Genomic DNA, 20464 nt, shown 5'->3' with positions numbered 1-20464 from the left:
AGCTTCTCCCTGCTCCACCCGTTCTCTCTCTTCGCTGCTATACAAGGTGCACGCGCGGTGAAGCAGGGCAGGTGAGCAAGGTCGTCGCACGGCAAGCAGCAGCCGTGGGCTTTTTACTACATCGCAGGCGCGCACAATCAGACGCACGCACGCAAACACACATCCGCATCTGCATCCTTCTTTTCACTCGCCATCGCACCGTACATAAAGCGAGAAGGGGGAAGATCTATGTACATTCAACTGGGGTGGTGCATCACTCGGTCCTGCAATCTGCAGAGCTGCAACGCGCAGGCGCAATCGCCAAGGTGCGAAGAGATGGAAGAAAGCACGACGAGGGCACTTCGGCGTGGAGGCGTGGAAGGACACGGACGAGAAACCTCAGCACGCCTCGCACTACTGTCATGCCGCGCGGCGGCAACCCCACGCAGCAGGGGGGAGGCAGAAGATACACGAATACCCCACCATCAGCAACTCACACGCAGACGCACACAGACACACCAAGAAAAAAAAGGCAAGTGCGGACTCCGTCGCCAAGCATCGGGAGAAGGGGGCCTGCAGCGAAGGCCAGGAAGCGCGCCACACGGCTGCTTCAAGCGACTCAGGCGGCCGACTCCAACTCCATGTGTTCCAGTTCCTTCTGATGCAGCTTCTCCACCATCTCCAGGAACTCCTCATCTCGCTGAGGGTCCTGCGCGTACGGGTTGTCCAGATCCCTCAAGTCCGCCGCCTCCTTGTCTGGCCGACGCTCGACGAGTAATGGGTCATCCGACTCACTCTTCTCCTTCCCGGGCACCCCAGCCACGCCGCTGCTCGACGCCGTCTGCGCAATCGTGCCGCGCAGCCGTGCCGCTGCACCTTGGAGGCCAAAGCGATCGATCTCAGACTGTCGCTCGGACCAGCGCCAGTCGTAGTAGGCGACGCGCCGCGTCTCACGCTCAAGCATAGCGCGCATATATTTCCTCTCCCCGCTGGACGCGCGCGACAGCGCCGGGGGCAGGATGTACCAGTGAAAAGAGCCGAGGTTGGTGCCGAGCAGCAGCTGCTGCGAGTACCGACGTGTCACGCGGTGCGGCAACGGCTGGAAGGCGATGGATGTGATGGCATCCTGAACTAAGTGATGTGTCAGCATCGGTTCGGGGTTTCGGTCGAGCAGGTCCCACACCTCCACCATGCCATTGCCCGTGCCGATGATAATGAGTCCGGGGCGGGCTGGAGACCAAGCCGCACACATGACACTCCCAGGCCTCTGCGGGCATTCGTACAGCGGCATGAGAAGCCCATAGCGCCAAACCTTGAAGCAGCCATCACCGCAGGTCAGATACACGTCTCCAATCGTCGGGTGCTGTTGCACGGAGTAGACGGGCCCGGCGTGCGCCACCGGCGCCACCGACCGCACGAACCGCGTGTCTTTCGTGTACCCGAAGGTGGGGACGACGATCGAGGATCGCCGCTCGTGCTGAGTGATCATGGAGCAGAACCCAAGCTCGCCGTCAGCGCTGGCGACCGCAGCCGCATAGGAAGGGGCCGCATCCACTGTGCATCCGCTTAAGAAGAAGCGGAAACCCGGCATCTCGCCCGTGCCGTCCGGCTTCGTCAGCTGATAGCGCAGCAGCGGCACCCACGGCTGCTCGCCTCCGCCGCTGCGGCTTTGATGCTTTATCTTGCGCAGTTTATCCTGCGGCAGATACTGCGGGCGCGTGTCCCACACAAGCATCGTTCCATCTTCGCTGATGGTGGCGAACTGGTGGGTCTCGTTCACGACCGTCTGCTTGCCGTCAAAGCCGAACTCAAGCCTGTCGGGTAGCCATTGCAGGTCATGCACCGGGCCCTGGTGCGACACCTCGACGCGCGACTGCTGAAACGGCTGCAGACAAGGCACCTGAACATCGCCGTCGACCTCGAGGCTAACACCCTTAAGGCTGTCCGGCATGCGAGGCACCTCGCCCACATCCCGAAATTCTCCTGTCTCCCCGCCGCCACCGTCCACAGCGGCAGCCGCTGCCGTGTTGGATTTCTGCTTCTGTTTGTGCTGTTTCGCACTGGAGAAGAAGCTGGCGACGTCGGCCTTGCTGAGATCCCAGAGAAAAACCTGGCCGTTGAGGGAGCCGCCGGCAACCAAGTTGGGCTCCGATGGATGGAAGTGGAGCACCTGGACCTCCTCTGGGGCCTCGAGCAAGTAGCGAGGATGCATCGGGTCGCTCAAGTCCCACACAAGGGAGACGCTGCTCTCACACCGCCGATTCGCCTGCAGCCGCTCCGGCAACGTCTGCAAGCCGATCGCGGCGACGCAGACAAAGTGATCGCGCTTCCGGCCGCTGCGCCAGCTCACCCCGCTCACCTTCCGCCCTTTCGTGGAGCTGTGGACGTAATTGGCTTTCTCGATCAGGACCAACTCGTCATGCGTGGCGATGACCGCGTCGTCTTCGGTGAAGTTGCGAAAGTCGTCAGTGTAGATGGGAATCTGGTAGTTCTGCGTCAGGCAGAGCAGAGTGCGCGGGAGGACCTTCTCCATAAACGCGCGGAGGTTCGGCTGCTCCTCCTTCGGCGGCGGCACGTGCCGGATACACGCATCCACGGCTGTCGGCTCTGCCTGCGCCACCGCATTCACGCGCCGGGCGTGGTGCGTTTGCGTCGAGGCCACCGTCCGCCGTGGCACGGCCTGCACGCCGGTGTCCACCTCGTCGCGCATCACCTCGTAAAGTGGGTTGTCGACTGATCGCAGGTCGCGGCTGTCCTCGCTCGCCTCCTTTGTGACGTAGTTCTTGTGCGCCGAAGTGCGGTGACGCAGAATGGCGTGCCGCGCAACCTCGAAGTGGACCGTGATGGGTAGGCGACTCGGTATGGCCGGTGCACCCACAGCGTCTTTGTCAGTTCGCTTTCGAATTTCCTCCTCGCTGCCTTGACTCATCCAAGTGCCCTGTGGCACGACGACGCGAAGCTCTTCAGCGAGTTGAAGCAGCTCCTTGGTGACGAGCTCAATCGGTGCAGCTGAGGCAGCTGCTGCGCTGCCAGAGGCAGCGGACGCCGCCTTGGTGGCCGCGGTAGCCGCCGCCGCCACGAAAACATCAGAGGCTAGTTTCGCAGGATGCGGGGTCAACACCTTCGGCACAGCGGTCGCTGACATGATTGAGTTGATTCGTCACCGAGATGCTCTACGTGCGCGTAATCTCGTGCGCTGCTGGGTCCGCGTCGAGTGAAACGAAACATAGGTACAAGTGGAGGCACCCGCGCCGTAGGTTCGGTGTAAGAGAGAGCGAGAACGGAAGAGGCGAGGTGGCAGGGATGAAATAAGGCCGAGTAGATGTGATAAGGTACGGGAGGCACTGAGCCGTTTTCATCCAGGGCAGAGCAGCACGCGCGTCGCCACCATTGACCCGCGAAAAGAGCGAAGACGTGTGGCTGCCTCCTCCTTCCACGCCGCCAGCCACGCGAAATAAAAGTCACTGCGACGATATGGGCACAAGTGAGCTGCATTGAAACAAGCCGAAGGCGAGAAGAAGAGGAAGGGGGCCGGGCGAGCAGTTTGCCCCACGGAGCCCAGCTGCCTCTACACTTGGCTTTGCCGATGAGCATTCGCCCCTCGCTGCGCGTTTTCATCGCCCTCTCTCTTGCACCCGTGCAACGTCCTCGGGAGGAGGAAAAAATGAGGGCGTCGGAGAGAAGCGAGGGACCCCCCCAAGGGCTGTCTGCACATTTTTTCCTCTTCGACGTGTCCACTCTCTGCCATGTGACATGAGCGAAGCGGCACTCGGCCCCCGGCCCGACCATGGGCCCCATCCGCGTGGTGCGGAGCAGACGTAGACACGCGCGTTGCAGCAGTGCACCCGACTCAGCCATCTGAGCACGGCCTCTGCCCCAAACCTCTGCCCTCAGCACACGCGTCGCAGGCAGCCGCACAGCCGCTCCCCCACCGTGCCGGTCGCCACCCTTGGTGCATCCCGCCTCGGGGCGGCACGCAGGCTGCCTACCACCAGTGGCCAGTGCGAGGGCCAGATGGGATGCGCTCGAGTCACCATGACGCTCTGCCTAGCACATGGATGGCACAAGCGTGTTCGCTGTCGCAGGTCGCTCCCACGCCACGCCATCCAGGGCCTGGCCGCCGACATCCGTAGCAGTGAGTCGCTCTCACCTCCCTACGTCGCGGGTGCCTGACCCTGTCACCACCAGAAGAGGTTCGGCATTTGGCAGAGATAAGGAGAGGGGTGTTGGACTTCCCTACACAGAGTGAGACTATTGAGCACTGGATACCACACACGGAGAGGGGCGTCCCCCGATGCTATCGGGGGATGTCTACGTGTCAAAGAAAGACGCGATATCCATCGCAGCGTACCCGCGTCAAGCGTGCTCGTGTTTTCCGCGGAGACACGCTCTCGCACGGCTATGTTCTCTTGAGGTCCATCCCATCTCGTTTGTCAGAGAAACGAACAAACAGCGACCGAAGAGAAACGGAGGCGCGCACACCTATCGTCGACACGCGCACTACCAGCGCCACAGGCTGCAACAACAACGCCCCCACCCCACACGCACACACACGCGCATGCGCCTCACCGCGACAGCAGCACGTCCCACCCCATCGCTCACGTTCGCCTGGACGAAAACACTGCAGGTGCCTAACAGCGCGTGAGACGTTCACCCGACTTCGAGTAAAAACGCGTCACCAAAAAAGCAAACACACCAACGTACACGTTCCTCAAACGCCCAAGGGTTCGCTCTTTGCAGGAATATCTTTCGTGAGCGAGCTCGCTATGGCGTTCCTCTGAGTTCTTTGATAATGCTGGTGAGGGTTGACACGCTTGCTAGTCTCTCTCGAGCGTTATTGGCTCACCGATGTCATCTACTCACCCTGACCCTGATCACCGCCGTCTCTCACAGCTGACCGCCGGCCTCTGCGCCTGCCACAGCAACGTCTTGTGTACCTCATACGTACCTACCCAGACACGACGAGATCGCTAATTCTGTTCTCTCCACTGTGCCCATTATATGCCACCCGCGAGCAAGTCAGCAAACATACGCACGCACAGCCACGGCTCCACCTTGCCTCTGCTGCACCACGGCAGCACACTCTGGTCGCCAAGGACGCACTGCCTGCCGTGGGCATCGGGGTCATGCGTCGTACCGGCTCTCCTTGCCATTCCTCGTCCCTTCCTCTGCTACGTGCTGCGCGATGGGCGCCACACAGGCCTGGGTGGCATGCATGCCTGGATCCAATGCGGGCCGTGCCCAGAGTCATGCTCGAGGGCGGAAGCAGTGGCGGCGTCTGCCTTGCGGGCGGTAGAGGGGTGGCCCAGGCGCACGCCGGATGAGCTCAGGAAGGGGGTTGGCCACCTTCAGGTCAGAACCCTCCGAGACCCTGCGCACTCTGCCTGTGTGCCCCATGCGTTGCCCTCTCAGCTGCTTCCAGTCGCGACATCCTGCAATGCGGTGTGGGGGCTCGCAACATGGGAACATGGAGGGCTCGGTGGTGAGCGTCGGGGTGCTCTCTCCATGCTTCCCGCATCTGTGCCTCATCGGTGCAGACGCGGTCGGACGTGGGGGACGCCGCATATCTCGCACGCATGCGCTTCTGGGTTGATTCGTATGGCCCTCTTCGCGCCTCCTTTCGTCAGCCACTCTCGCCCTTCCGATGTCTGGATGCCTTTGTCTGGATGGCACACACATCACGCCAGCTGTGCTTCACAGCACCGGCGCACAAAGAGCTCACAGCCTGCCGTTCTGCAAGGGGCACAGTGGGTGTGAGGTGAAGCGACAGACACCCACCGCTGCAGAAAAGCAAAGTGCGGACAGGTGCCCGCGCGGGACTGAGCGACCACGACCTACGATCGTCTCGTAAGCTCAGCGTCCTCGTTCAGCTGGTGCGGGACGGCTGCGGCCAAGAATCTCTTGTGGCACCGTGCTGCATCGTGCATGCCAGTTTCGGGGGATGTCGGCCTGCCGTCTGTGGCCGGTGGCCAAGTCCGTCACTCATGCAGTGGGCGCCGACTCCTCTGGCATGACGGATTCGGCTACCTTGTCAGCGTTGTCGTTGTGTTCAAGCCCACAATGGCCGCAGGCAAGCTAAAATGAGAGGTGCACACGACTGCTGCACATGAAGGAAGTGTGTTTGCGTGCAGGGCTCCGAAGAGGTCGTCGCCTGCATTCCCGTGTGAGAACTGCCAGAGTGCTGCGACGGTACCGGGATCTGGTGTGCACACCTCCCGCGCCAAGTGCGCAGGGTAGCCCCCTCGCGTGGCTGAGGAGGGTCGCAGTCGTTTGCAGTGCCCCGAACCGAAGACTACGCACCTCCGTTACGGGACGCTCAGCTCCACGACGTCCTCCAGCCTTCAGTGCCCCTCACCGCCTCCACAGAGGGTGAGATGCCATGTGATGTGGTCATCACAGAAGGCGTGGCGCAGTTCGGGTGTCCTGGTGCGCTGCACACCCGGCAAGTCCACCACGATGACGGAGAGAAGAGAGCCTTGGACAGACCCTTGTGCGGTTCCGCGTGTAAAGCTGTCCATCTTCGGTCGCTTCTCGTGGAAGCGAACGCGGACGTGACAATCGCCTGAGAAATCCATGATCCAGCGAGTACGGTGCGGGTCTACGCTGAGCTTGTGTTGTGTCGTGGTGTACAGAGTCGAATGTGTGCGAGCGCAAAGCCCACAGGCGCTGCGCCTTTCATGGCACCTCGCTGGCGCTGAGCTGCCTGGTGGAGAAACAAGTCGAGGAGAGCCTACGGTGGGACGCGGTGAGGGCGAAAGCGAGGCTGTTGTGGCTGGGGCCTTTCTTCCACATGGTGGCGACACCATTCGTTCGAGTAACTTGCAGAGAGGGCTGGTTAGCGCCACAGGGGCGGTAGGACGCGGGCCATGTCGAGAGTGCGAAAGCGAACCGGAAAAAAGGGCAAAACGAAAGCAAAGAAGGGATCCTCGACTGGGGAGAAGCACATCCACACACACACACACAAACGCACATTATCGGTGGCGGCAGGAGAAGATAAAGCCGAGGTGGGAGACAGAGGTGAATGGAGGAGGGACGGGGCTGCGAGGAGATCTTACATACAGTAGCGCACATGTGGTCGCCTCCCGCACGGCTGGCGAGACGCTGCCCGTCTGCATCCCTGCCTTTCTAGTACGCCACAAAGCCCATATCCACACAAAGAGAGGCTTCCTCGCACTGCTTCATGTGAGTGCATTGGCGCATGCACGATAACAAAACAAAACGAGAGGAGGTCCCTGGCATCAACGCGTACAACGACAGCATGCCCGACAACAGGCCACAGAGTGGGTGAAGCGCCAAAGGACAAATTACAAAAGAACAACAATGGCACACACAGACGTACACACACACGCACACACATGTATATCTGTGTGTGTGTGTGTGTGCATATATATATATGTATACGCACACAGATATAAATCTTTCTTAAAATGAATAATAAAAGAAAAACACCACAACGTGTAGGCAAGCAAACATCAACCACAGCAAGATGATCCGTACAGGCGCCCACTGCTAAGACGCCTCGCCGTGTTTTGTGAAGACAATGGATGCGATCGGCGCCAGGCTCGCCTCCTTTGTTAGCGCCTTCTTTAGCGCCTCGATCTTGCCCGTTGCGGACGCATCGCTCACCCACACGGCGAGGCGGTTGTGGTACTTTCGCTTTGACATGACAATGCCCGTCACGAACGGCTCCGCTGATGTGTCCTTCTTTTCTACACAGTCGAGATACTCGCCCACGGTGGCCATCAGAACATTCTCCCACGCCTTGTCGAGGTCCGTCTTGGCCTCCGCCGCGCTGCCGTCGGCTGCCGCGGTGCCGCTGGTGTTGTTGCTGCTCCGACCATTGGCGCTGGTGATATCAAGGTTTACCCAGAGCTTGCCGCCCTTCTTGTTCGCCGGGTCCTCCCACATCGGCTTAACGCCTTCCTGGAAGAAGTGGTACTGCGAGGAGGTGCGCAAGGCATGCAGAGGCTTCATGTACCTGAGCATGACGAAGAACTCCTCCACGGAGTGCACGGTCATGATGGGCACCAACGACATCTCCCAGTTTTCAGTGTTGTACGTAGACGGGCTATCGTACCAGAGTGTCCAGGCACGCTGCAGCTTGTGCAAATTCGCCATTTTGTGGGGAGGAACTGAAGATGGGGCTGACATGCCGTAGCGCGAAAAGAAGAGGAGGGGAGGGGCGCGTAAGGGGATATCCTGCGAAGGCGATGATCTAAGACGACTGATTCTTTCAACCCGAGTAATGCAACAACCACAACAGCGAAAACGTAAAATAATAAACAAAACCTTGCAAAGCAGCTGCAGCTGAGGCCTAGGAGAGAGATACACCAGCACACGCAGACGGACAAGAATGATGAGGAAACAGGCTCTCACACGCGTGAACAAGCTCACGCAGAGGCAACGGAGAAAGAAAAAGAGAGATAGAAACAACAAGCGTGAAGAGGGAGAGGCACCACCTTGAACCTCGAGAGAGGGCACCGCGTATGCTTGGGTGTGTTCGTCGGCGAGAGGGAGATGAGGAGAAAAGAGGCACGCCAACGTACAAGGGGAAACACAAAAGACCTGAACGGGTTGACTGTTTGCGGAGAGTGATGGTGAGAAGGGGATGCACAAGTAGAAGACTAGGAAGACAGAACGGCCTAAAACCAAGACGCAAGCACACACACACACACACACAGGCAGGCAGGCAGGCAGGCAGGCAGGCAGACAGACAGAGAGGCAAAGTGGAGAGGAGGGCGGAGGTGATTCTGGCAAAAAAAAAACAAAAGACGACAGACGACAAAGACAGCGGAGGCAGGAGGGTGAGGAAGTAAGAGTGGGAAAGAGACGCCAAAAGACGCGACTTCTGCTGTCACCGACACACGCACACACACAGACACACACACACACGCACGCACGCACGCAAGCGCGCACTTCGAACGCCACCGTCACCACCACCTCTGCTTGCGTGGATAAGGTGCGAAAACAAGAGTGAAAATCCAAAGAAATAAAGAGCAAAAAAAAAACAACAAAACGCAGAAAGGAAGGAGGAAGAAGAGGGGAAATTACCGAAGAATATGCAGACGCAGGAGAAAAAACGAAACAGAAAGTGTGTGTGAGGGAGCGTGACACAGCTCGCGAGTAGATGAGCAAGGTGGCTGCGTTTATGTTTGTTCGCGTCTGCGTGTTTGTGTGCCTGCCCGGGGTCGTCGGGGTGGGTGGGCTGAGGACAGCTACTGCGACGGTGTGCTCACCTCTTGTTCGTCCCTCTTTTCGTTTTCCTTTTCTTTGTTTTCTTGCTCGTTGCTCGTTGTTGGCCACTGCCGCACCAAAGCACAGAACACTCAACGCGCCAGGGAGAAAAAAAGAGCCGAGGAAGCAATCGCCTCCGCCAGGCTCGTCAACACACACACACACACAAATAAATAAAAACGAAGGTAAACGCAAAGAACACACACACACGGGGAGGGAGAGGGGGGAGGGGGAGAGATGGAGAGAGCAGAGGAGCGGAGGCCGCGGAGGAGAAAGGAAAAAGAACGTCACCAGAGCCGGTCGTATACAGTGCGGCAACAGCACCCTAGCGCTAGGGGGGGGGAGAAGGGAGTACGTTGCGATGATGATCGGCGCTTGTACAAGTGCACGTGTATCTGTGTTGATGGGTGCGTCCGTACGCGCGAGTCTCTGTGAGTGGGCCAAACTGTTGCACACTCACATACAAAAAAAAAAAAGAAACTGGCACGATTGGCGGTGAGGACGACAACTGCGAACCACAGGAGGATATGTGGCACGGGACGTGTTTAAGTGAGCGCAAGAGTTGCTGAGCTGCACGGCGCTGCACTTCGAAGAACGCAGAATCAAAACGTTCCCTGTTTTCTTTCTCTTGTCTGCTTTGCTCCTCGTTATGTGTTCGTTCAACTCGTTACTGGTGAAGAAAAAGAGCCTTGCGTAATCCTTTCCTGTCCGATTTTCTTTTTCGTGATAAGAGAAGAAAAGGGCGGCTTGGGTATGAGGCGCGACGAGGGGTGTGTGTGAGTGGGTGGGGGGAGGGGCGTGGCGTGATTACGAGGGAAGACGATCAGAGATGAAGAGGGGAGCAGAGGTACTGCTGTGGGACACCCCGAAAGGTTCTGCAAGTGATGGACTAATCGTGAGGAAGAGAGCCGGTGCGGGTGATGCACAAAGATGGGGGCCGGCTGCTCTCTCTCTCTTGCTCGCGCCCTTCCTGATTCTATTGTGGTTTTGTTCTCTTCTCCACCTTTCTTCGTGGCTACAGACGTGTCAGTGCACGTCAGCGCGTATCTGCAAGTGCAGATGGCGACGTATCGAGCTGCTAAACCGGCGGATTTCCTTTTTTCGCGGGTGAGGTTAGGAAGGGGTCTCTTCGCGCTTCTTACAGAACGTTTTCGCTGCTCTTGGCTAGTTGATGTGATCGCGTGAGGGTGGAGGGGGGGGGCGGGTGGGGAAGAATGGATGGGTGGAGTTATCTCGCCGTGGAAGCTTCTGTCGTGAGCGAGTGAAATGGTGCACGTGAAGGAGTGTGGCTGGGCAAGAGAGAGACACAGAGAGAGAAGGCTGGGGGATGACGAGGAGCTGGCGAAAGAGGACCAAAAAGACCCGCTGCATTTGTGGCAGCCCCTCGAGCGTGCGCATGGGTGAGTGTGTGTCGGATAGTGCCCTTCCAGGATTGCCACGTATGAGGGAGGAGGCAGGGGCAAGAAAGCAGGTCGCACTTCAGAAAACAGTGAACACACAATTCATCACCGTGCAGAAGAGAGTCTTCAAGCAAGGGGCCCACCTATACCGGCCAACGTTGAGAGCGCGCATCCTCGCTGTGCACTATTCGGCTACGCTATGAGGCCCGCCACCCCCACCCCGCACGCTCCTGCTGGCGAGTATCTTCACCGTGAACGCAAGAGTCATTCTTGGGATTGAGCGCTCACATGCTACCATTCCTTTGGTTTTCCTTCCGCCTTCGACTTTGCGCAGGGCTGCACCTTGGCCCATGTAAGGGAAAGAGCTAGGGAGGGAAGCGATGCGGGTCTGGTGCAAGCGGAGCAAGCGCACATTCAGAGAAGCAAGAGGGACCGCGACGCCGAAAGGGGTCAACTAGACACGGGAACCACAGCGCGCGTCACTCCTCTGTTCTTCTTACGTGGCCACATGTGCTTCCTTTGCCCACCCCACTTCCCTTTCTTTGTCTTGCTCACAGAGTAGAGACATTCGCCCCAATATAGTTATGCATATGTATAGATGAAAGCTGAGAGAAGCAGAGGGCATGAGAAGAAGGAGAAAGACCTGCAGGCGTGGGCAGGGAGAGAGAGCGAGAGTGAGAGCGAAAGAGCAAGAGGGTGCGAGAGCTTCAGTGAGGTACAACAGGGCTGTGCATCAGGACAAACGCAGACGCACACACGCAGACAGAACAAAAAAAAACTGATAGGAAAAAAAAAATAACATGGCCGTCGATAAAAGAAACAGAAGGGGAGGTAAAACGAGGTGGAGGGAGGGAGGTACGGGGGCGCGGATAATACACAGTCACCAACAGCCTCACGTCGACAACGCAGAAGAGACATGAGACGGCGAAGAAGACACAACACAGAAGAGGGAGCCCAATCCTTTCCGCACACTCGCGTGACCACCTCTGTGGCAAGCCTGAAGCTAAGCAACACAAAGCAGAAGGGCGAAACCGCCTCGTTTCTGAATGGCGCAGTTGTACCCCACGCTCATGTCGAACTCGTAAGCAGGCCGGCATAGTACAGCACACGCCTTTCACTTCTTCGTGCACGTCCCTCTCCTTTTTTACCTTTTGCAACATCTCTACCCTGGTGTGTGCTGAGACCCCCGGCCCCACAGACATCTTGTGTTTTCTCATTGGTTCGCTTCAAAAGTCGAAAAAAATCGTGTAGCAAGACACCCACCTCGACATCCTCTACGTTGCAGGCGCCGTGGGGGCGGGGGTGGGGACGCCAGCCTTCTGCGCGGAAGCGTTCATCACGGCAGCTTACGGAGCAGCGGCCATTTGTGGATGCAGTGGAAGGAGTACCTGCTGGGGATGGGAGGGGGCGGGGGTAGAGAAAAGACCGATTCTTACGGAAAGGTGATAGTGGGGGGGAGGGGCGGGGCGGCGCAGCGGAGGAGTGGTGGAGACATGGCTGAACGAGGGAGCAAAGACTCTGAAGAAAGTAGCGATGTGGTGGCTGTGCCCTTGTGCGTGTGAACGTCCACGTATGTATGTGTGGGAGAAGAAGGATGAGGAGAGGGGTGGGTGGAGGTCAATGACCGTTTTCCGTAGAGCAGGTGAAAGAAGGCAGACGCTTAGGGGGGAGCAAGCGAAAAGGGACACCGCGAAAAACGAGAAAGCGCATCCGCACAAAAGGATAGGATGCCGAGTAAGGGAGAGACAACGACGTCCAGCAGGCACGTCGAGAAGGAAGAGAAAGATGAAAGCTAAGAGAGGTCGGCCATGCGGAGCGGGGGCGATGATGACGTGTACAGCATGAGGCTGCCGAAACCCCCCCCCACACGCACATGCATGCGACACTTGCCGAGTGTGCATGTGTGGGAGAGCGTCGCACGCCGTTGCTACATGACGCTCGAGCGCACAGCCTCGTGTGAGTGAAGGCGTGTAAGCGCAAGCAGGAACGCGCACAAAGCCCCTTACGCCAGAAGAGGGGCGCGCAAGGCTACAAGCGATATCAACTCTCCTGACGTCCTTGTGCATCCCCCTATTAAGGGACCGCGCCCTCTTCAAGATGCAGAAGGCGCACAAGACTGCCTTTGTGACACACGACGGACGCTGCTACTTATGGACAAGAGCCGTCTTGGGCACCAGATGTGCACGTGCGCACGTCGATGGATGAGAACGCGTACTCGCACACACACGCAGAGGTGCACAAGCCTCTGTGCCGCATCTTTTTTTTTTGTTCCTTTTTTCTTTCCCATGATCATTTCTGGTTTCGCAGTTTTCGCACGTTTGTCTTTCGCTTGTCTTCGCTAGCGTCTTCACAGCCGGAGCGAGGCAACGGCCCGAGCTGCAATCCTACGGAGGGACACACACACACACATGGAATGCAGCTATTCAGCCATTTACGCGGGCTCACGTTGCACTAGGGAGAAGGACCGATGACGAGGCGTAGGACAAGAGTCGCCAAAGACGATCGCAAGGATACAAGAGAACAATTCGTGGGCATTCTCACAAGAGATGATGGAGAAAATATAAATGGGGAACATAATACAAAAAGAAAAACGGCAGTCCTACAAGTACACACTCTGCCCGTATGCCTGTCGTCATCTTCGTTCTCTCCCTTCCTCGCGCCGCTTCGTGCTCTTTCTTCTGCATCTCGCACCTCTCTCCAACGCATGTTTTTTTTCCTCTCTTTTCCTACCTGCGTCCGCTCACGACACGCGAGCACAACCAGGGAGACTTCTATTCTGAAAGGCAAGGCGGAGAGGAGCCAACCACATGAGGGAAGCGAGGGGGGAGGAGGAGGGCACTCGGGGAAAAGAAAGCAAAAAGAGAACAAAAAGGAAAGAGCAAGGCCCACGCAAGATTGAAAGGATGGAGAAGACAGGGCAGTGGAAGGGGGGAGGAGGAAGAGGAGGAGAGGGCGTGTGTGCGGAAGGTAGACGCGAGGGGAGAGGAACGACACTGGCAAGTTCGAAAATGTGGTGTTTGTGCTCGATATGGGTCTCTAGTCGCTATCCTCCTCTGTCTCCTTTCTTTTTTTATATATCTTTTTTTTTTGTTCTCATCCTGTTTGCTTTTCCTTCTTCCCTTTCCCGCCTCTCTGCCTCGTCTGCTTGTGCCTCAACACTTGTCCAAGCATGTATGTATGTGGGTGTCTGTGTGTGTTGGGGGGAGGAAGGGGAAAGACACACACGCACACATGCATACATAAGCCTAGACGTACATATACACGCTGAGAGCAGGTAGGCAACGAAACCTGGAGAAGAAAAGCGCGCGATGGAGCAACATGAGCCGCAATCTAAACACACACACGCACAAGCCTTCCTTAACCGAGACAAGGTAAGGGAGGGGGATAGGTGGGTGAGAAGGAAAAGAAAAACGAAAACAGGAGAGAGAGAGAAACATGCCCCATGTACAAGAACAGAGAAGTGGTACACAAATGACTTCTGGTCAGGCAAAAAACGTACACCGTAAGCGAAGGACGAGGAAACCAATCAAAGAAAACGACATGACATAAAATCATGGAGATGGAGAAGGGAGGAGAGATGGAGGGCAGATAAACAAATCTCTATGAATTTGACGGGGAGAAAAACGAAGAAAACAAACAACAAAAAAATGGAGCGAGAAGATGCAGGAGGGGAGTGCACCAACACAGAAGGCGGAATGAAACACGTCAGCGTTCCAAGCGTATGCGTATGATGATTGTGTGCGCAGAAGCCATTGCCTATCTTGCCCATACGCGTGAGCGACACGGGGTTGGAGGAGAGGCGACCGCAGCCAACCACAAAAAAAAAACGCTGGAACGATTTCTAACAGCGATGTGTGTCGGCCTCAGCATTTGCATTCTACTTCTTCGCAGCAGCCCTCTTCGTGCCGCTCTTCGTCGAGCTGGAGCTCTTAGACTTCTTCTTCGGTGCAGCTTTCTTAGACTTCTTCGGCGCAGAGGCCTTGGGCATCGCCTTCTTCGAGCCGGCCTTCTTCGCCGCCTTCTTCATAGCAGCATGCGGAGAAGCGGCCATTTGTGAATACGGTGGAATGGGTATTGTGGGGGGATGGAAGGGGTATAGGAAAAGCGAGGAGGAGGAGTGCAGTAGGTAGCAGTGGTGGTGGAGAGAAAGAGAGTAGGTAACGAAATGGCAGAGAGAGAAATCTATGAAATTGTGTGCGCGGGAGAGGGTGCCGTGACGCATCAAAGGGGTTGTTGTTGTTTTGTGTGCCACGTACGAGTGTGTGTACGTGCGCGAGGGTAATGTGGTTTGTCGTCGTGGTGGTGGCGGCGGTTGTGAATGAAGGGTGTTGGGAAGCGGGTGGCAGGCGAGGGAGAACCACACGAGAAAAGGGCGTGGGGTGTATGCCGCAACACGAGAAAGAGGGAGGGGGCGCGCAAACAACCACAGCAGCAAAGGGAAGAAAAATGCCAGAGCGGCAGAGGAAGCGAGTGGGGTGGGAGGGAGATCCGAGGGTAAGATCGAGCAAGCGACCCGCGTGGCACTGGACGCAGAATCGTACAGTGGGGAGAGAGTTGCGAACAGAAACTGGTGTGCAGGCCGGGCGGGGGCGGAAAAGGTCCTCTTGCCACCTTTCCCCTTCCACAGCGTTCACTTCAGATAACGTCGAGGGCCGCCTTACGGCAAAAAAAAGGCCACAAGCAGAGCCGCTGGCAACTCCTCACACTGCTTTGCCACTCCCAGCGCCTTCGCCCATTCCGTTCTCTGTGCTCATCAGCCAAGACTCATGAACGAAAAAGGTGAAGCACGAGGTGGCGGTTGGGAGGCCGAGTCAGCGCAAGCAGAGTGTGGAAGACGCGAGGCCACGTCGATCTCCCGCGAAGGCACACATACACACACACGCACACGACTAGGGCGCTGCAGCGAGGCTTGCGCGTGCCTTTCGTAGCCCGCCGTGTGCGCCCCCGCCCTTGTCTGCGCACGGTGGTGCCAGTGTGTCACTGCAATGTATTTGCCCTCGAAGGCCCTTTCCGGCACTTTTTATTCCATTTTCGTTGTTGTCCGTTTACTTTACGAGAGAAAATGGGAGGGGTGGGGGGAGGAGGTAAGAAGAGGGACTACTAACTACTGCTATCATGAGAACCCGCTTGAGGGTACGTATGTGCGTGTGTTTGTGTGGGTGGGTTGGGGGTCTGAACAATATCGTCACGCCAGAGTACGCATATGTGGGTGTCTGTCATGTCTCTCTTGGTGTCCCACCACGTCGCCATCATCTTCGACTCCTCCGCGCCCCTTTTCATGCAGTCCAGGTCATGACCATGGCAGTTGCCATAACGGAGAGAGAAACGTGCTATAGGGCTGAAAGAGGGAAAGCGTGCGAGTGGTCAGGAACTGCTTGTCTGCGTTAGTGGTGATCGTCCAGGTGTGACCACACGTAGCGGTGGGGGTCTAGCACCAAGTCGCGGGCGTTGTACTTGATCTGCATAGCCGGGTACTCGCCAGCCCAGGCTCCGATCGCGAAGATGAAAAACATCCACCACGGATCGCGGTTGAACTGCGCGAAGCGGCGCGGCACGAAACCACCGAGGAACATGGTGTTGCTGCGGATGTGGTGGGCGTATAAGGGGGTGAGGGGAAGGAGCGGATCTCAGCGAAACGTGATCGAGAGAAAAAGAGCGATTTCGCTCGACAAGATTCAAGTGCTCTTCTTAGTGACCTTGTGCACAATGAAGGTGGGAGGAGGAGGGAAGGGTGCGGACAGGGTTGGAATGAGCCAAGTGCAGCAAGTGTTATCATCACCACACGAGGAGGGCGTCGCATCCATTGCGGAAGAGGACACGCGTGAAAAAAAAAAGAAGCGAAGGGCCGTGACAGAACAAGCGGAGGGAACGTCAGTGGGAGCTGGTGTTCATGCTAAAGCAGAAGATGGCCTGGCTTGAAAGTATTCGAAAGACGTGCGCCGGCGTACCATCGGGTGTGGCACTTTGTGTACGATGGACACGGTGGTGGAAGAGGAAGGGAAACCGCCAATCACCTGACGCGCATGCTTGCCTCTGACGAACGCTGACGGCTGCTCTTTCTGTTTTCCTTTCTTGGTGTGCGTGTGTGTATGTTTGCAAAACCGTGGTGGTTGTGGTGGGCCTACACTCTTCATCGCCATTCCTAACCGTTCACAGTCATCACCGCACCTGCGAACACCCCTGAAAATTATCACCCACGCGGTGGAGAGTGGCTTCCGTGGTTTGCCCCCGCTACGCGAGCGGGTCCAGCACCGTGCGTATCAGCTCTTGCTCGTTTTGTGGGTTGCGCCGCACCCGCCAAATCACATTCCACGCCGCCACCGAGCATTCCTCTGTGCGTGGGTCACTCAAGTCGCTGTTCGCGACGCCATCACCGGTGCCGAGATGTGCCAGCCGGACACGCATCATACTGACCTGCAGTAGATGCTTCAACGGCACCTCTTCCAAGGCGCGAAAATCGCTCAAGTGCACCCTCAGCTGATACATCACACCTGGCACGGCTCCAGCAGCGCCATCTAGTGGAGCGCCTGCTTCATGATCAGAGGAGGACGTCGCTGAGTCCGACGCGTTGGCCGCCATCAAAAAGGCGCCGTTTGCCGTGGTGGAGTCCGGTCGTGCCCACGAGCCACTAACAGGGGTGAGCGGTAGCAAGATCAGCGTCGTTTTCTCCGACGCCACATCCGCCACAAAGTCGACGGAGACGCCCAACGAGGTGATGAAAGACTCAAAGTCGGCCCCATCATAACGCTGGAAATGGAAGGTAAGAGAGAAGGAAAGCGGCGCAGTCAGAGGCGCCGATGACTGGGCCGCACTGGCTGTATCATTTCCAGCTGCAAGCAGCCGGAAGTTGTCCAGATGAACTGCAGAAGAACAAGCGGACGCGGCCATTGTGTGGGAGAGACGAAGGGGGCGCGCCACGCAAAAAAAAAACTGGCAAAGGACCGCCTGTTCTGTGACTAAAGCAATCCCGCGCCTGTGCTTCGAAAGATAATGAGTGCAAGGAAAGGCAAAACAACGCAACCCGCATCACGGGAGGGAGGGGGGATGATGAGGTTGGAGTGAGCCCATGCCGCCGACACAACAGCAGTAGGGAGCGAAAGAAGCGAAGACGAGAGAGTGAGCATTGCGAGGAGGATGGGCAAAACAGTGGCCGGACTGCAGTCTGCCCCGGCAACTAAAAGACGAGAGCGGACAACAGAGACTCGTTTCGCGCTAGATGCAAGCAAGAGCTGTACTAAAACAGCCGGGCTCGATCGTTTCCCGCTTTCGCCTCGTATCGCCGTTTCGACGATCCTCTCTCGAACCGCTTCAGCGTGCACAGTGCTCGTGCAGCGATATCACCAAGTCCCGAGGGGCGGCGGCGTGGCGTTCGCGAGGCGACGGAGCAAACCCTCGTTTGGCGAGTACGCGCACTACTTGACTGACGTGTGTCCGCGAGCGTCAGTCCGCTGCGCGGCTGTGTGCTTTGGCCGCACGCGCTTTACCTCCATTTACGGCTGTTATCATGGAAGGACGTCTCTCGCGAACTTCTTTTCAGAGGCGAATCACGCACAAAGTCCTGCACAGAGTGAGGGACTTGAAGAGAAACAGACACACACGCGCGCACACACACGCTGCGCCGGCATCGCAAACCCTCCCTACACCCACTTCTCCCGAACAAGAGAGAAGAAACGCCGTGTAAAAGTTCCCTGAGGACGAGACAGCGGTGGTGGCGGTGGGAGGGGGAGGGGGGAGTGTGGTTTACAAAATCGAGAGCGGCGGGGCGCAGAAGTCGACCCGACAAGCGAAACCGTGGACCCGCCTGAGCGACCGCTGAATGGGCACCCTGCACCGGTGAAAAAAAGGCACACGAGGCCTGAGTCACACGGCGCGAGACCGTGCTGATGCCGAAAGAGAATTATTAGCCGTTTTTCGGTTTAACACGTCTCACAGGCTCGACACCAGCATCGAGTGCGTGCGCTGCTCGCAGTAGCGAACGGCGACAGCGACTGCTACGGTGGCCGTCGTGATGGCTATGAAGCGGTTAAGATTGCGCCAGAACATCGGGTACGCCTCCTGATCCGGCAGCGTCTGAGGGCCTTGCATACCGGGAAACATCTTGGCAGTGTGAGGACGGGGCAGGGGGGGGGAGGCGGGCAAAAAGAATGCTAAAGACGCAGAGGAGAACAACGAAGGTGGAGGGAGGGGGTGCTCTTCTCGTCGACGCCGGGGAGCGACAGACGTTCTTTCTCGTGTATATGCGTCTCTGTCTTCCGCTTGCTTCAGCCTTTCACGGTCGATCGAAGAGAGAGAGGGAGGAGGGGCGTATTGCCTAAGGGAGGTCTTCGCAGATATGTGCCATAGGACAGTAAAAGGACGAAAAGATGTGCACGCAGCCTTGTTGCGTGCGCTTGTCGCGTGCGAGCTGCGTTTTGTGCGAGTTTAGGCGTACCGTGGTGTTGCCGTTTGGGTTGCGTAAGAGGGTTGGTAAGAGGGGAGGGGAGGGAGAGTCAGGTGCATGTGAGCAAGTGCCGTGGAATACGAAGAAAAGACAGAAGAGGAGGTCGGAGCGGAGTAGTGGTGTGATCTACAGTTTGAGGGAAACACCGACAAAGTATCCGCATGCGCGAGCATACAGCGCAAGAGAGAGGAAGCGCAGAAGGGTCAGGGGCCAGGAGCAGAAGGGTTCGGATCCGATCTCCTGATAAGCGAATGAGTTGAGAAGCTCCAGGCTTCTGTGCAACAACCTTCGGTTAAAATGCACTCTCGTCATCGAACATGGATACCCTACCCCGTTGTGCTCTGCAGCCCACACGAAACCGGACATGCCAGATAACATCAACGCACTTGGCAGGCGGTCACCGGGCGCGCACATGCACATAAAAACGGATCTGTGTGCGCAGCCCTGTGCAGATCGCCTCCGTTCACGGTGGCCTTGCCCCTATTCATGTCTAGCTTCTTTGCGCTTCGTTGTGTCCCCCACCCCTCCCCCTCCTGGTCCGCACGAGAGCGGGGGGAGGGGTGGGGAACGAGAAGGACGAGGAAGGAGGAAAGGAAGGAGGGGGGGGCAGAAGAGGAAAACCGTGACGTCGAACAGGGAAGCAGAGAAGATGTTAGTGGGGGAGGGAGGAGGGCTGAAATACACGGAATGCGAGGAAGGGGAAACAAGCACACAAAATGGTGAGTGAGGGGAGGAGGGAGGGAGGGAGGGGGAAGAAGATAAAATGAAAAGGGAAGAAATTCGAAGCCCACCCCCACGCCAAACAAGAGAAGAAGCTTAGATGGATACAGTGAATGAGGGGTGGCTAATGATCCATGAAGTCAACGTTGCCCTTTTTTGTTGCTGTATGGCTTCCTTCTCGTTTTTTTTTGCTTCCCGTATTTCACTTCCGTTCTTATTCCCTCCCCCTTTTCTTTTTCGCCGCAGCAGGAGACGGTGGTGCACTCTCCATGATTGTGCTTCTTCCGGCGTAAGAACCTCAAGCACGACGCCCTCGGGCTTTCTCTGCCTTCTGGTCTCCGCTTTTTACCTGTGTGTGTGTGTGTCTTGTCTCTTCGCGAGCGACAGAGAAAGGCGCTAGCGTGCGCATGTCTAAGTGTCTGCACCTTGTGTTTTCTACACAATGCAGCCTAAAGGACACTAGACGGGTTTTGTTTCCAACGTTTTCCAGCGGCCTTTTCGAGCAGAACCCGTTACTAAGCACGGCCACAAAGAGCGCAAGAGGAACGCCACCCGCCATCACCAGCGGATATGCCGGAAATAATAGTACGAAGAGGGCGCGTAGAGGGTTGCCAAACGCGGGCTGGTGTCAGCAACATCCCACCGATATGTCTCTTTAGCTTCGCGGCTTCACTGCCCCGCTCAACGGGCG

The 20464-nt window shown here is 57.3% G+C and overlaps 4 protein-coding genes across 4 annotated transcripts; all 4 read right to left on the bottom strand.

Annotated features, from left to right (window-relative positions):
* Positions 1 to 598: 598 nt before the first annotated feature.
* On the bottom strand, positions 599 to 3124 carry LINJ_27_1530 (conserved hypothetical protein; the record flags this gene model as incomplete). The annotated part of the gene is made up of 1 exon (XM_001466351.1): positions 599 to 3124. One exon carries the CDS (start codon positions 3122 to 3124, stop codon positions 599 to 601), a length of 2526 nt encoding a protein of 841 aa, XP_001466388.1.
* Positions 3125 to 7488: 4364 nt separating this feature from the next.
* LINJ_27_1520 (putative eukaryotic translation initiation factor eIF-4E) lies at positions 7489 to 8130 on the bottom strand (the record flags this gene model as incomplete). Its single annotated transcript, XM_001466350.1, has 1 exon — positions 7489 to 8130. The coding sequence occupies one exon, from the start codon at positions 8128 to 8130 to the stop codon at positions 7489 to 7491; it is 642 nt and encodes a 213-aa protein (XP_001466387.1).
* Positions 8131 to 14490: 6360 nt separating this feature from the next.
* LINJ_27_1511 (ghistone H1 like) lies at positions 14491 to 14664 on the bottom strand (the record flags this gene model as incomplete). Its single annotated transcript, XM_003392612.1, has 1 exon — positions 14491 to 14664. One exon carries the CDS (start codon positions 14662 to 14664, stop codon positions 14491 to 14493), a length of 174 nt encoding a protein of 57 aa, XP_003392660.1.
* A 2180-nt stretch (positions 14665 to 16844) lies between these two features.
* Positions 16845 to 17501, bottom strand: LINJ_27_1510 (conserved hypothetical protein; the record flags this gene model as incomplete). Its single annotated transcript, XM_001466349.1, has 1 exon — positions 16845 to 17501. The coding sequence occupies one exon, from the start codon at positions 17499 to 17501 to the stop codon at positions 16845 to 16847; it is 657 nt and encodes a 218-aa protein (XP_001466386.1).
* Between the last annotated feature and the right edge of the window lie 2963 nt (positions 17502 to 20464).

This window comes from Leishmania infantum, chromosome 27 (assembly GCF_000002875.2).
Source record: "Leishmania infantum JPCM5 genome chromosome 27".
Taxonomy (NCBI): Eukaryota; Euglenozoa; class Kinetoplastea; order Trypanosomatida; family Trypanosomatidae; genus Leishmania; species Leishmania infantum.
The sequence above is the reverse complement of the archived record's forward strand: the minus strand, read 5'-3'. Positions and strand labels throughout refer to the sequence as shown.